The sequence below is a fragment of the Chelmon rostratus genome, chromosome 2, assembly GCF_017976325.1.
Source record: "Chelmon rostratus isolate fCheRos1 chromosome 2, fCheRos1.pri, whole genome shotgun sequence".
Taxonomy (NCBI): Eukaryota; Metazoa; Chordata; class Actinopteri; order Chaetodontiformes; family Chaetodontidae; genus Chelmon; species Chelmon rostratus.
Window position 1 is genome coordinate 14167793 of NC_055659.1, and position 16217 is coordinate 14184009.

Consider the following 16217-nt stretch of genomic DNA (forward strand, 5'->3'; position numbering starts at 1 on the left):
TTTCAGAACTGTAGCCTTATAATGATAAATTTGAAGTACTTGTGCTTTAGTTGAATATTACTGTATTTTGGTACGTTAAAATTTCTTCCACCACATATTACAAATAATAATATGCTCTGGGAGAGTTCAGTCTGCATTAAAAAAACTTCAACTTTTGTATGTTGAAGCAGATGACATACATTATGATGATACTGTTGTACTTTTAGTTAAATAACCTATTTAAATGACATTTTTTACATAACTTTTACATAAGTTGTAGATCTCTGTACCTCTATCACTGCCTGATATATCTTGCAAAAATGATTAAACTGTTAAGGGCAATTTATTTATCTTTGATAATTATAATCGATTATTATCAATCATAACAATCATTATAAAACATAAATACTGTATAGGAATAGCAACAATGACTAATAACATGCAGTGTCTATATACACGTTGTTTCTGTAAATTGTAAACAAATACAAATAAGCCTAGTGCACAGGAGGAAATATATATAGTAAATATGCTGTACATATATAATTCATAATTTTTAGGTAACATAAGGGCTGACTTAGTTTTGATATACAAATACACAAATGTTGTGTTATTTAGGATATTTGTAACACTAAAGGAGGGTCTGATTTGATTTAATTAAACAAACATTTAAAATCAATACAGCGACAGTGCTGTGTATGAAGGCCCACATCCTTCTCAATGAAACAGGTGCGGTCAAATCGCTGTGGACCCGCCCCCTGTCTACCATATTTGGCTAACCTCGACATTCCAAAGCGCGCGGGGCGGGGCGATGACGCCACCTGTTTGTCAATGGTCTGCGGCTCGTGCTCACTCAGCCGGTGAAGTCAGTGGGACAGACGGAGGAGAGCGGAGAGACTTCTGGGATATAAAACCACGACTTTTTTTTGAAAAGAAAGTTTTGTGGAATCATGGAGCTCCGTCGGGTCAACTTATTTTTCTTTTTATTTATTAACCAAGTATTTACCAGCCTTCAGTCGAAAGAACGTAAGTACTTTTTAACGCGTTGTGTTAGAAGAAATAAAAGTGTAGTCCAGCTTTACCGCACCTCATGAGTCAGGAGGTCGGAATTTAATAGCCTGCTTTAAGTTTTACTTACGTTTTTAAGTTTTTTGCCATTGTCAAGGTGAAATTTTTCCTGAATTTTTCCTGTTTTGTTTTTCAGTTAGTAGAATATAATATAGTGTGTTGAATGTCCCTATCGAATTTATCACTTTACTGTTTGAACTTTGTACTAACAATTGAGAATGCGTTAAATGGTCAGAAATTCGAAATATCACTATATATAATATGTCGCCTGCCAGTCTTTTTAAACAATTTACTTGTATTTTGTTGTATTTACTGGCCTTTGTCATCTCAGGGTTAAGGGCCACCTGTGAGGTGCCTCAACATGTCAGCTTTTTCTGTTTCACTTGTGGTTCAGATTCATGTATTTCTCTCGTCATGGCAATTTAACTGCCCACGCCTTTCTCAGACATTATTGGTCCTGTATGTTGGACCTGGAGGACACGGTCAATGAAGTCCTGAATCAGACCGACATGCTTGATTAAAATGTCAAAGCATGGCATGTGCCCCCTATAAAGCTGCTGGCCCCGGAGATCAAGGCAGCGAATTTAATTGTATGCTAAAATCATAGTCATTTCTAATTATTTAACAGCCTATTAAATACAAGATCTGATGTTAGGTCTGTAAAACAGCAAGCTAAATACTTCTTTTTTATTCATGTATATACATATATATTTGTTTTTTTATGCATCAGGTGTCATTAGTAGCTTCTTTGCTTGTTGTAAATATGTCCTATGTTTTTTTGTTTCGTCTCTGTAGAAATATTGCTGGATATGAGCGCTTCAGGATCAGAGTTGGGGTGGTTGACGTTGCCATATGAGAACGGAGTGAGTATTTATACCTCAACAGGCATTTTTAAGACTTCGGGTTCAAGACTTTAAACTGTCTTTATCTGCGTAAGACAGGAAATGATGAAAATGCTGCTGAAGATCAGTTGGTGTGAGAATTTGAGTACTACTTATTAATAACATAGGCCTTTTTTCTGCTCATCCAATCCACTAAAAAAGCTCCCTGGGAGGGATGGAATGAGTGGCAGCTCAATGAGGTTTGGCAGAGCTCAGCTAGTCTTGTGTTAAAGCAACCCTTTCATAAAAAACTTAGGAGTGCCATTAAAACTTCAAGGTTTAACCTACATTTAAATTTACAGTACAGAGGTGCATTTTTACATGATGACGGGAGATTGTTTTCATTCCTGCACTAAACCATAAAATTACATTTTAAGATTATTTTCCCCTTGTCATTCCTCTCTGAATCCAGATAACAGCAGCAAGATGATCGGTACAGTTGTGGCAGGACATAAGTAAAAGAGACAGAAAGACTGGTCCATGTGTGGAGAACCATCCCTCTATCTATAGTTCAGTGGCTTTCCATCTAAAAAAAGCAACAGGACATGCCCACTTCCACTTTTTGGCCTACATTTCTTGTGTAACTCTTAAAGATTCTTGTTTTATCAGACAGAATTTCTCCTTGTCTATCAAACTTTGCTTTGTTCCAATCCAGCTTTTAAAGCGTATTCAAATTTGCAGCAGGGGTGACTGTTTTCAATGCATGGTCTTTAGGAAATGTATTTTCTCAATGCAGTATAAGCTGCCTGAATAGACGATAGAGGTCGGATGGTAATTAGAGTTAATTGCTAGCAATTCAGTATTTAATGTGGCCAAAATGTAGAGGGTCTAACATGTGTAGCTATGAAAATCAGGTCCTTAAATGATCTATGATGCCTCATAAAGTGCTGCTCTAATCTAATGCTACTAATAACTTTTTTGTAATTGTGGAAATTCACCTCATTATTTTGCCTCACTTCTTTTTCTAACAGTCAAAGTAATGTGATTTATTACCTGAAACCCACCAGTACAGCAAACATATGAGGTGCTACATTTTAATGTCGAATGGAGGCTTTTAATCCTTCAACCCCTCATTGCTTCACTCTCTTAGAAACTCTTAATTGTTGCCAAGCCTCTACGCTGCGCTTATGAAGCTCATTTAACTGCCATAAATCTTAGTTGGTTTTCTACAGTAGTTTTTGCTGGATTTACGTGTGTCTCACACACATGCACCCTAGTGTGTTAGTGGAAAACCACACACGTTGTGAGCACCGCACATGTCCAGGCCAATAATCTTAATTTGTGGGGAAAAAAAAGCTCCAGCTAACTTCTGCACTTTATGAGCTTCTCACTCAGCATGAAAGACGAGGTGTCTCATCAATAAAACTGGTTTTTCGGCAGGAACAAAGCCTCTGAACCCTGTACTTATTCCCTGGAAAAAAATGCCTTTCCTCCTTTCATTATTGTAGCTTGGTAACAGTGACTGTTGCCCCTTAAACTAATCCCTCTCCTCTATGTTTATCTTTTTCTGTTCTACAGTGGGAGATAGTCCAGACGGTGGTGAACGGCTCACTTTTCTATACGTACAGTGTTTGTAGCATAGACTCTACTGATCAGGATAACTGGTTACGCACAACATTCATCCAGCGGCGCCCGGGGACGACGCGTGTCTCTGTGGAGCTCCGGTTTGTTGTGCGAGACTGCAACACTTTTGAAGGGGCTTCTGTCGCCTGCAAAGAAACCTTCAACCTTTTCATCTCTGAAGCTGATGCCGACGTGGGAACCAACTTCCGTAAAGGCCAGTTCCGCAAAGTGGCCACCATCGCTCCCGATGAGGTCACACGGGGCCGTGTGCTAAAAGTCAACACAGAGACAAGGACTGTGGGGCCTCTCTCTAGAAAGGGCTTCTACCTGGCTTTTCAGGACATGGGGGCTTGTGTGGCACTGCTGTCTGTCAGGGTGTACTACAAGACATGCCCATCCACAGTGAAGAGCTTGGCAGCTTTCCCAGAGACCGTGGCGGATGCTCTCAGGGAGGTGGAGGGAGCCTGTGTGGAGAATGCCATCAGCCAGGCCACCCCACGCATCTACTGCACAGCTGAGGGAGAATGGGTGGTTCCCGTGGGTCAGTGCCAGTGTCTGGCTGGCTACGAAACCACTGGGGACTCCTGCCAAGGTAAGCACTGCCAGAAATGCGCCACGCACTCAACTGAGACATGTTTGCGTTGCCATGTGAGTTATAGTAAATGAAACACCTTCAACCGCTGCTTTGGCAAGGTGTGAGGAATGAGCGCAGAGGAATGTTAATTGTGTCTGGCTTGCTTGGACCACAAAAGAACACCATATCTGTCTTGAAGTAGGCATGGTACAGCAGGACCGGGCATGGGATGTACTGTATAAACCCGTTTGTTTGGTTTAGATTTTGAGGCAACCACATATTGCTCCATGTGATATACTGTAGATCAAAATCACGGAGGACATTTCGACAGTCTCCCGTCAATGCCTCATCTCTTTACATGTTGGGCAATAGTGCATTCTTTCCACTGCCTTTCTCTCAGGAAACTGGGGCTGGGCTGGGGCACTGTTTTATGGATAGATCAATGGCTGGAGGTGATAAAGTACAGTACAAGAAGCCGTGTCCCAACTCCAAGTGGAGCTTGTTGTGTATTTACACTGGAACTTTGACTAACACATACTCAAAGATGCCAGTATGTGTGTTAAGTTAGAGTGATTTTCAATGTGATGTTGATGGACACTGTTTTCCAAAAATTCACCACTCAGTAGATATTGAGGAGCTACTTAAAGCGTTGAAAGTAAAATTATAGGAAAAAACATTTTGCTTTCTCAACACAGAGTCAGATTTGAAGTTTAAGTTCTATAAAGATTAGTTCATATCACAGACTATGAGGTCTGGTATGTGGTGTGAAATAGGGAAAAATGTTCTTCTATAAAGGAGCATGAGGATAAACTTTTTAAACATTCAGACATTCATAGGCAGGTAGTTTTTAAAAAAATAACTCATAATTTAAGAACTAAAAGGAATTTGGGAACATTCTGTTGAAGGTTTTATGTCTATTCATATGAGTGTCACCCAGATTAAGGTTAAGAATGCAAAAACTTTGCAGAATGCAGTGCCCTCGAGAAAGACCTGCAAGTACATGTGCAAAAAACAAATAGATGTGTACAGTTAAAGACATAACTGTGGCGTGCATACAGCGGATGTGCTCCTACTGTTTGTGTGGAAGTTGTTCTTTTGGCATTCTCGGGTGTGGTGTGTTGAACTGTCTGGAGGAAGCGTGGGAGGAGAGAGGGTACAGAGAGAGGAGGAAGGAGGGAGGAAGGGCACAGTATGGTGCGGGGATTTCTGAAAGGAATTCTTTCATCCTCGCGTCACCTTCAGCGCTGGTTGACTAAAGGAAGGGCCGTGTGAACGTGTCAGAATGACTACCTGAGCGGCGTGTCTTCTGCTCGCAAGTATTTGTTTTGTGTGAGTCGCTAAGGCGACAGGAACCACAGATTACAGGGATGGAGCCGACACGCCTATCAGAGGTTGGACTGAGTCAGGCTGCGGTTTATGACTCCTGATGGTCCGAGTCACCTTGACTGGCAGAGTTTGGTCGACTTGGAGTCAGTGCCTATAAGTGACACAGATCATTCTCACCAAATGAAAGGACTGAGAGATTTATTGATGGACAGAGAATTGATTGACTCTGTTGATAATTAATTTATAGTTCCTTTTTTCTACCAAAAATGAAGAAATTAATTGCTTCTAGCTTTTTAATTGTTAGGATTTTCTACTTTCCAGTGTTTTATATCACTCTAAACTAAATGTCTTTGGGTTTTTAGACAAGACATTCGTGTTTTAGGAAATTGGACAAACATTTTTTATTGTTTTATGATATTTTATAGACCCAATGAGTAATTGATTAGTAAAGAACGAGAGTCAGATTGATAGATAATGAAAATTATATTGTTAGTTGCAGCCCTACACACCATGGAAAGATAAGCACTGTGCTTCAAAGACAGAATAGGAGAGCAAGGCGTGGAGGAAGTGAGGCAGAGGAATGTTTCAGTCTTTGTGGTTCCTGACCGCAGGCAGACTCAGAGTCGAGCACCTGAAACGGAAGTTAGCAGAGGAAGACAGGAAATATTTATGATGTGGAAAAAAACTGTGATTCCAAAGTCTGGAGGATGACCTGTTTGTCAGGATTCAGGAAACATGTTTTATTACATAAGTTAAAACATAATTATTATGCTGTTGTTCCCTATTTCCAAATTACGTTTACTAGAGAAAGTGATATCCTTAGAGACTCATGGCCGGCATGTGGATTCCACTAAAGAGCCCAACTGTTGTGGGAAAAGGAAGTAAAGTGAGATGAGGAGGAATGCTGACTGACACAAATAAGCAGGTTGTCCTTGGTCGAAGTCAGAGGGTGGGGAGTGAGTCGACAGTTGGTGCATGAGGGTGGTTAGCTTCGTGGCTGCTTAGTTAGGTGTGGAGTGTAATTTAGTCAAGAGGATTAGTGGAGCAACAGGACAGCTGTTAGCCAATGACATGCCCCGCTTTGCCTCCCTTTGCTCTTTCATCCGGTGGTTAACACACGCAACGAGCTCCCTAATCCATGTTCCCACTCATTAGAACAATGGGCCGACACAAAGAGCAAAAAACAGATTCAATTAACAGATGCACCGGTGCGGAACACAAGTCCTTTTCACATGTGTGCTGTAGTCAAAAAGGAGCATGGAACAATTAGGAGAACCATTTCCATCCACCAGTGAAGATAAAAGTTGGTTGAATTAAGGTTTTGGATCAAATGAAAACGATATTTCAACCATTTTTGACACACAATCCTAAAAACCCAAATTCAGAGTAATCCAGCATTGCCAAAGTTTGCATTACCAGTGTTTGTATTCATGCATTGCACACATGTCACCATTTGCGAGCTGTATAATGAGTAATGCAACATATTTATGGCACCACTCTGTCCAATCTCAGAGACAATAGATGAATAGGGCTGGAGTTTCTTTGGTACGTGACAGAGGTCCTGCTGCCCCAGCTCAAGATGAAATGGGCTGGCCCCCTTTTCTTATGCGAAAAGACCTCAGCTACACCCCCACTGCCGCCAAGTGACTCCCCAGAGAGAACTTCTGTTGGTGCTCCAGACCTTTGCCCCCATCCCCCATCCGTCCATCTATTCATCTTCATCCCTCCTACTCAAACTCAACCTGCTCCTTCTCCTCCACCACAGCAATACTTGGAGTGCAAAGGTCTTAGTAACGCGACCACGTCTTTAATTCAAGGTTCGCTCGACCTCTTCTCACGGCCACCAGCATAGGGGCCAGATGAAAGGCTCCTCCCGAGGGAGACAGCAGAATGAAAGCAGACAGGGGAGATCTTTCATAAGATCCATTCTTTTAAAGTTTTTTACTGTGCTGGAGCCCTTTATCACCCCAGAAAGTATGTGCATCTGTTTCCAGAAACACACTGAAAATCATACTCGTCTCCAGCAGCTTTTCCGCTTTCATGACTCTCATGTCCTCTAACTGTTCAACCTTGGATGCTGTAATTTGCGACTGGTGTCAGGGGTTAGCGGAAGGAAAGAAGAAAGGGAGGAAACATCAGCTTTCAGACTGAATTGCAACTCTTACGTCCTGGTTTCTGTCCACTCTGCACGTTCATTAACCTCCATGCCCTGGAAGGCTGTTTATCTGTGTGCTGACATTGCCATCACAACACCCCACAATCCATGTCCAAGGTGCCACTTCCTTTGGCAAAAACATAAATATTATCTTCCAGATAACGTGAACTTAGAGTTCACAGAGGAAAGGCAGATCGGATCACCTGATGGATTTTGTGCTCCTCTGTCATCCGGTTGACACTGGCAGTGCGACCTGAGATTAGGCCTTCGGGCGAAAAAGGCGAGTGGAGGCAGATCGTCAGGGAAATCCCTTTTCATTCCTCTGCACACAAAGACTCAGTGATTATAGGTTAGTCGTAACAAATGCTTCCTGCCGAGTGGAAGGGACTGGTATTACAGAGACAGCTTCATTGTTTGCATTTTGATCAGTCATTCCTTCCTGTGTTTGTCTGTTTTACAGTTATCCCTGTATGACATGCTTAAACTAACACACACCTTCTTTCTCTCAAACAGCATGCAAACCAGGCTACTTCAAGCCATCTGTATCAAGCCAGTTTTGTCAGGTTTGTCCTGATAACACCAAGCCCTCTACTGCCGGCGCCACTGAATGTCTGTGTGAGGAAGGTTTCTTCCGTTCCCCCTCAGACCCTCCTACATCAGCCTGCTCTGGTAACAACACCCCCTCACTTTCATATTACTATAACTTAAAACATCAACTTCTAGCTCATTAGACCCAGGGCAGAACATCAGACTAACTGTTCTGTGTCATCTACTTCCTCCCAAAGCTCCACCTAGTGCCCCTCGTGACCTGAGCTCCACCACCCTGTCAGCAGAGGGCAGGCTGCAGCTGTCCTGGAGCCCACCATTGGTGACTGGGGGCCGCGGTGACCTCACCTATAGCGTGGTGTGTGAGCTCTGCGATGGGGGCTCGTGTGTCCCCTGTGGCGAGAAGGTCCGTTTCGAGCCAGCTTCTACAGACCTGCAGGACGCCATGGTCATCGTTACTGACCTGGATTCTCATCTCAACTACACATTCACTGTGGAGGCTCGCAGCGGCGTGTCCCAGTTTGGTACTGAGAAGCCCACCGCGAGCATCACCACTGCTCTGGACTATACTGGTGAGCTCAATCACATGACCGGCCTTTTATTTTTGCTTTGATTCAGGCTTGAAGTCCAAACACACCTATTTAGGATTTGGGAGGTGTTCAAATGTTATTCTCAACACCAACCACAGATATAGAGCATGTAAAGATCCATTGTATTTAATCTTCTTTCTAAGCTGGGGCCACAAACAGATGTAATCTGTTGTTTTCTGTAGTGGATGTTTGAAAATCCAACCCTTCAACCCCAAAATTATGTTTCGGCAATTCTTATAAAATTAGAAAAAGTCAGCAACTGTGAAGGTGATAAAACTATTTGAAGCATATTTTTTGAAACAGTCTGGAGTCTCCATCAGAGTTAAGAGTGTTCAGATATATACTTCAGTAAAGACACTGAACAAAAAAAAGGCCTTACTACACAAAGAGGAATTCAGTCTGACCCAAAGTCCCAAAGGCTTTCATTTCCAAATGTCCTCCCAAAGACTATGATTAGTCACTAACCGTTGTTTTGCTTTCTGTCTCTCACCGACCGTTAGATCCCCCCAAGGTGACGATGATCCATCTGGATGATCGCAGCCCCACCAGTCTGTCTCTGTCCTGGACTCTGTCTCGCAGGCCTCCAGCCCACATCAGTCACCGCTATGAGCTTATGTACCGCAGAAAAGTAAGACAGAGCGCTTTGTACTCTTTTGCGCCCACCCCCTCCAAATCAGACTTGAGGCTGTCGTATGATATCTTCTATCATACAATTTTTCCCCCTCGCAGGATGGTGATGGCGAGCGAGATGTGACCACCTACACAGTCCTGATTTTGGAGAAAAGTTCAGTCCAGATTAACGACCTCACCCCAGACACTACTTACATGTTCAGAGTGCAGGCAATGAGTCCTGAAGGCAACCCTGGCAGCTACAGCGTGGAGCACGAGTTCCATACTTCACCATTAGGTACCAGCAGCCTTAAAGTCTATGGAAGATGAAATACTAAATGCCCTTTAGTATAAACTTTAATTTCACATGCTTGAGTTGATAAATGTTTTTCTCTCCATGATTTGCACAGCTGAGTCTCAGATCCAGAACAACTCCACCATGGTGATGGGAGCTGTGTTTGGAGTGGCAGTTATTCTGCTTGTTGTGGTGGCCGTCCTGCTCTTGCGTAAACGGTTGGTAACAAGATAAATGGCATCTACAGGCCTGCAAACTGTGTGATTATGTGCCACAAGTGTGTGCACTACTTGAAATGTTTAAAGATATTCTGGTGCGACAGCTCAGGAAGGGTTTATCAGTAATAGCCAGTGCTGCGATTAAGTACAGCCTTGATCTTTTTTACCAGAGACTGACCTGCAATTACTAAAGAGCCAGTCTGTATTCTGTATGGTCCTGTAGTGATTATTCATGTTTTCCTCTTAGAAGACTGAGCTCTCGTGGCAGGGGAGGACCTGAGGATCCCTACTTTTCAACAGGTTAGAAAACCATCCTGTACATGCAATAATACTTCAGCATTATCTACAGATGAAACAGTTGTATAAGTTATTATTCCGTCCTTAGATCAGCTGAAGCCTCTGAAGACTTATGTTGATCCACACATGTATGAGGACCCTAACATCGCCATCCAGAAGTTTGTCACAGAAATTGACCAGGGTGCCATTAGCAAACAAAAAGTCATCGGTGTTGGTGAGTGTTTTTAAGAAGCGGCTACCTTTCATGTGATGAAATGTCAGAACGTTGTTTCTAATGTTTCCCCCTGCCATCCGTCTGCCCTTCAGGAGAGTTTGGGGAAGTGTTTCGGGGTGTGATGAAGAGTCCTGGGCGAGGGGAGGTGGCTGTGGCCATCAAGACCCTAAAGCCGGGGTACTCGGAGAAGCAGAGGCAGGACTTCTTGAGCGAGGCCAGCATCATGGGCCAGTTCTCGCACCCGAATATCATCCGCCTGGAGGGAGTTGTCACCAAATGTGAGTCGATGGCCTCAGACGGAAGTCAAAGCAATCAATCATGGCTCATTTGCATCAACTGCGTGTGAACTTTTCTTTCACTAAACGTAACTTTTTGTTTTAAATTTTCAGTTAAGCATATCATGATAGTGACAGAGTACATGGAGAATGGAGCTCTCGACACATATCTGAAGGTAGGTGCATGTATATTATTGTGAACAGGGGCTCAAAGGGGGTTTTAGTCCTTAAAATCTGTATTCCTTGTACTTCTGTAAAAGGTAGTTGCATTTTTGGTTGGGCAGTGTTTGACTGAAATTTATGACTCATTAAAAATCTCAACAAAGTATGAAAAAGTATTCAACATGTGTATTTTTCCCCTTTAGGACCGTGACGGAGAGATTCCATCATATCAGCTCGTGGGGATGCTGCATGGAATAGCTGCTGGCATGAAATACCTCTCCGACATGAGCTACGTCCACCGTGACCTGGCAGCAAGAAACGTTCTGGTTAACGGCAACCTGGAGTGTAAAGTGTCTGACTTCGGCCTGTCGCGTGTGCTGGAGGACGACGCTGAGGGCACCTACACGACAAGAGTAAGTCTAACACTTCACAGTATAAAAGCAAAGCAATAGAGAGCAACCCTTGTCTTTTTTTTTTTTTTTTTTGGAAACAAAGGCCAGACTGTTATTGGTATTTTCCCTCTCAAGTGTCCAATCTAAAGTGTTGGTCTTTCAGCGCCGTCTGTTTCCACTCGATTCACCCATTAAATATGATTTGTTAATGTTTCTCTTCTGTCAGGGAGGTAAAATCCCCATCCGCTGGACTGCCCCGGAGGCCATCGCATACAGGAAATTCACTTCAGCCAGTGACGTGTGGAGCTTTGGCATCGTCATGTGGGAAGTCATGGCATTTGGAGAACGGCCCTACTGGGACATGAGCAACCATGAGGTATGTTTCACTGTCACATCTTCTTTCCAACTCGTACGGTTGAGATGAAGGATTGTTTTGGCCTGTGTAGGTCAAACTTCAATGTGTGTTACCACTGAGAGCCTGTGCTGGGTAGGTGGTGATAGAAATTTGCCTGACATCCAGTGTAGGTTCCCACCATCCTCTTCAAATGACCTGTTAATGTCAACAAAAGAGCACAGCACTTATTCAGACGGCTACATCTGTCACTGCAGCCATAAATATACTTTAGATCTAAGCACTGCCTCCTCTCTGCCCCCGCTTCTTCCTCAGGTCATGAAGGCTATCAATGAGGCCTTCAGGCTTCCTGCGCCGATGGACTGCCCGTCAGCCATCAACCAGCTCATGCTCCAGTGTTGGCAGCACGACCGCTCCAAACGACCACGCTTCTCAGACATCGTCAACATTTTGGACAAACTGCTTCGAAGCCCAGAGTCTTTGAAAACCATTGCTGACTTTGATCCACGGTATGAACATTACTTTTATTCAGGTTTAAGTTTTGGCAGCAAAGTAAAAGAGACTAAATTATAAGAAAATGTCACATAAGAGAGGTGAAAAAACTTGTTTCAGAAAAAATAAAGGCAAAGGCAGAAACAGCCTCTGCGATGCAGATGGGTTACAATCATATCTTCCAGCCATCTTCTTTTGTAATGTAGACAAAAAAATACTCACTAACCCTTTGGGTGCTTATTAACACATTAGAGCCTGTTTGTTTAGTCTGTGCTAAAGATAAAGTTTAAAAATGGCAATTTGTCGTTTTAGTGGGAGTTAAGTGCCAGGCTATTTCTCCACTAGGAGGTGTGTCTTCTTGGAATCTTAACCAACTGTTCCTAACCAAGAAATAGTCCCACATGTAGCCCTCAATGAAACAACAAATTGTCTTTCAGCCATGACTCTAGCTTTGATCATGAGCTGGTCATACAGTATGGAGGAAATTTGCAATCTAGATTTTACATGTGTTACAGTTAAAGCAGTATTAGTGTTTGTATTTGCCATTAGAAGACAATCATCACATGCACGCGTGCACTACTCATAAAGTTGCATTAAGTGATAACTAATCCAAGTGTACGTTGTTCCTCGCAGCGTGTCCATCCGCCTGCCCAGCACCAGCGGCTGTGAGGGCACCATGTTCAGATCGGTGCCCGAATGGCTGGAGTCCATCAAAATGAGCCAGTACAACGAAAGCTTTGCTCGCGCTGGGATCACGACCATGGAGCAGGTGCTCGCCTTGAGGCATGAGTAAGTGCACACATGGCACAGGTGCAGCTCTGCCCCACTGTGCTGATTCATCTGGCGCTGGGCCACATTTTGTAGTAACACAGAGGAAGTATTGAGCTTGAACATTTGTTATCCAGTTTGTGAATGCAGAAATACCCCACTCTGCCTCTGCCCATGCCATTCCTCTCGTTCTCTGCGGCCATAACTTCTCCAGCAGTGGTTCCCAGCCTTATTTGTCAGATGTACACCCACAGCCCTGTCACATGAGCTCAAGTAATCTTTCATCGACACCGTCTGTGGTGTACCAAATGTGTTCATTTGGCTTAATTTTAAACCGGATGTTGCTTAACACCAATAATTATATTGAAAATAATGTTTTCAGATATAATATTTAATATCAGTAAACTGTTTGTTCATTACTTTGAGCTCCAGTATATGGATATTTTGTTCTATTCAAAACGGAATTTCCTTACAATCTTTCGTGGGGTATAAGCACTCATAGTTCTACTCTACAAGTGCCACTGTGGTCTGTCCATGTAAAACAGTCCATATTGTTTTCAGCACACTCAAAACGTATCGTCTATCTTCTCCTTTCAGAGACATCAGGAATATTGGAGTGCGGTTGCCCGGTCACATGAAGAGGATAGCATACAGCATCCTGGGTCTGAAAGATGAGACCAGCTCCCTCAGCGTGTTTGCAGTGTGATCTAAGCATTCCTTCAAATCAAAGTGCACTGACCGACCATGCCATTTCACTCACGGACGAGGGGGACTAATGTGGGGGGTTGGGGGGGGGTGAAACTGAGCTACTCTGCAGGTTTTTTTTGTCTTTTCTGTGGCGCAGTGTGGCACGACTGAAGAGGATCCTCCAAGCTACTCAGAAAAGACTGAGATCAAAAACACTTATGTACTTTATGATATGAACAGAGGATAAATAATTTATCTTTATGTAAATATGTTGAACATAAACAAAGTGATGTAGTAAATAAAACTTTTATAAGTGCAAAATGTGAGACAATGTGAGAGAGCTTGGCTCGTATTTAGTGAATGACTGAAATATTTCATGCTCTATGTGATTAAGGGCTTTTTCTTCCAAGCACTCACTTTAATCCTGCCACTGTGTCTGGATCCTTAAATCTGTTTGTTTTCCTACAATTTTTGTGATCAGCGAGACTTGCGTTTAAATTTGGAAAGATTATTCCACTCAGGGCAAAGAATCATACATTCTTATGTTTTGTAGTTAGTCTCCATGTCACATAATCCATTTTCCTCTACATGTTTACGTCATGTCTTAATACAACTGTTCATTTTTATTTAATATTTATTTTATTGTCTATTTATGTCATTTGTTACATGAGAAATAACTGATCTGGCGCATGTTTGCCAGGTTGTGTATTTTTGTCTTTAAATAAAATCAGTGTTGCCTTGTGACCGAATCACTTCCTTGTACTCTTTTGTGTCTGTTTGTTTTTAATTGGTCCAGACTGAGATTTCTTTACGACTATTGGATGAACCTTTGAACAGACATTCATGGTCCCCAGAGGATGAACCCTGATGACTTTTGCGATCCCCTGACTTTTCCTCTAGCACTGCCAGGCATTTTTGTTTGGTAGTGAAATGTCTTGTCCGCTATTAAATGGACTACAGTGAAATTCACATTCTTTGTGAACTTTGGTGACCCCCTTTTCATCATGCAGGTCAAAATCTCAGTTTGTCCTTGAAAATGGTAAAATATCCTGGAACTCTGATCTTAGTTTACCAGATGACCAAAAGGTCCATCAAACATGGCTTAAAACAAGTGAAAGTGGTGCACAGAGTTCATTACACTAATGCTGGATTGGCAAAGATCTATCTGACCATGTAGTCGTCATGCCCTCGACGTGGAGGCCAGCCAGCAGAATTAATGTTTTGACTTTGACCGAATCCCTCCACCTTCTGGATGAGTATTTTAAAATCTAGTTTGACCCTGACCCAGTGTGTTCGCTCTTTGGTTTAACATCAAAGGAGTCCTGTGCTCTCTTTCTAAGTAAAGCCTACATGATGACAGCTTTCATTACACTCCTTGTGAGACATTTGATCTGTTTAAAATGGAAGCCACGCACTCCTACGTCTTTTCCTCACTGGGTCACAGACGTTATGTATTTCTTAAATATAGAAAAAATGACACACAGGGTCCTCTCAAACCTTTGTTAAAAAAGTGGAGGCCATGTCTGGATTTGTATGACTCACTACAGGAAGTGCTTGTTAAGGGAGGTGGAGCCCATAAATGTCCTGTTATAGCAGTGAGCATCTCCCCTTTCTCCTCCTTTTTCCTCCTTACTTCCTTTTGTTTAAATTAATGTCCATACAATTCATTGATTATCTTACTATATTTTTCCTTCTTCATCTTAATGTGTTTTGTAATCTGTAATCCTGTGGGTGGGTAAAACAATAGAGAATGAATGGGTGAACTGAAGTCAAATCTACATGTTTTGTATCTTTTACTCTTGTGGGATAAAAACTTTGAAAATCAATTAAATATATTTATTAAAAACAGTTTTTCACACACTTTACAGTTTATGCCCAAATACCTGCAAAATTACTCACCTTCCCATCAGCCTCAGCTGTACTTCGTGCTTATTCGCAGCTATGAGCTATTAGCTATCACAGAAAGCGCTGATGATGTTGAAGCTGTACAGAAATGACAGCCAGCACAATACGCTTAAACACCCCACGCCAAGAACAAGACAAAAACTGTTTATAACATCTCTGTAGCTCACTTTTCACATCTTTGCTCTCTCGACACAAGCACAAGCACCACTACAGCCTCACTTAACCCTTTTTGTTGACGTCTGCCATCCAGATGGAGTTGATCAACCTCTGTGACTTTGCCAAGATGGAGCAGAATGTCACACCTACACACAACTGTGCTCCATCATACACCGTCACTCAGCTACTGTATGTTAAATTCCCCCTCTGTGAGGTTTTTTTTTTGCTGGAATTTCATCAGTACAGTGTAATTCCTGTGACAAATCCTACTGTCATCACCTTAAAAAGCCCAGTTACATTAGAAATCTGATCTAAAAGCTGCTTAATTGCAGCATATTGTCACTTTAGTGGCTTAAACTTGTTAATGACAGTTCCTTTAATATCACACCTGATAATTATAGGTTAGTCCTTCACACAGAAACATCTCCACACCCTTTCTCACACAAACACAAAGACTCATACGCTCCCACTGAAGGGTGCGGCCAGAAATTTTGGACCCCTTGACAACAGTTCAACAACAGTTCTGACACAATGAATATCTACGATCCGTGCCATGTTCCAATGGAAGCACAAGCACTCAGTGGACTATAAAAGAGGCATATATGGTGACACTTTCATTAGATAAAAGGGAGGACCCACCAGATTAAAATGACCTCTCTGGGTTCCATACAGTAGATGCAGTCAGCTAGATAGAGACAATCCACCTCCTCAGCCTC

General features: G+C 42.5%; 1 protein-coding gene across 1 annotated transcript; it reads left to right on the top strand.

Moving 5' to 3' along the window:
• Nucleotides 1-859: 859 nt before the first annotated feature.
• Nucleotides 860-13518, top strand: epha2a (eph receptor A2 a). The gene is made up of 17 exons (XM_041959937.1): nt 860-1002; nt 1840-1907; nt 3444-4080; nt 8057-8212; nt 8329-8661; nt 9180-9307; nt 9409-9586; nt 9699-9801; nt 10049-10101; nt 10187-10312; nt 10405-10590; nt 10702-10763; nt 10953-11162; nt 11368-11517; nt 11809-12002; nt 12619-12774; nt 13351-13518. The coding sequence occupies exons 1-17, from the start codon at nt 927-929 to the stop codon at nt 13457-13459; spliced, it is 2925 nt and encodes a 974-aa protein (XP_041815871.1). The 5' UTR covers nt 860-926; the 3' UTR covers nt 13460-13518.
• The last annotated feature ends 2699 nt before the right edge of the window (nt 13519-16217 follow it).

Bases quoted from the DNA above. Each gene is read 5' to 3' on its own strand.
- epha2a (XM_041959937.1), top strand. From the start codon at position 927: ATGGAGCTCCGTCGGGTCAACTTATTTTTCTTTTTATTTATTAACCAA. The intron at 10,313-10,404 runs GTGAGTGTTTTT...TCTGCCCTTCAG, and splicing joins ACAAAAAGTCATCGGTGTTG to GAGAGTTTGGGGAAGTGTTT. The intron at 10,591-10,701 runs GTGAGTCGATGG...TTAAATTTTCAG, and splicing joins GGAGGGAGTTGTCACCAAAT to TTAAGCATATCATGATAGTG.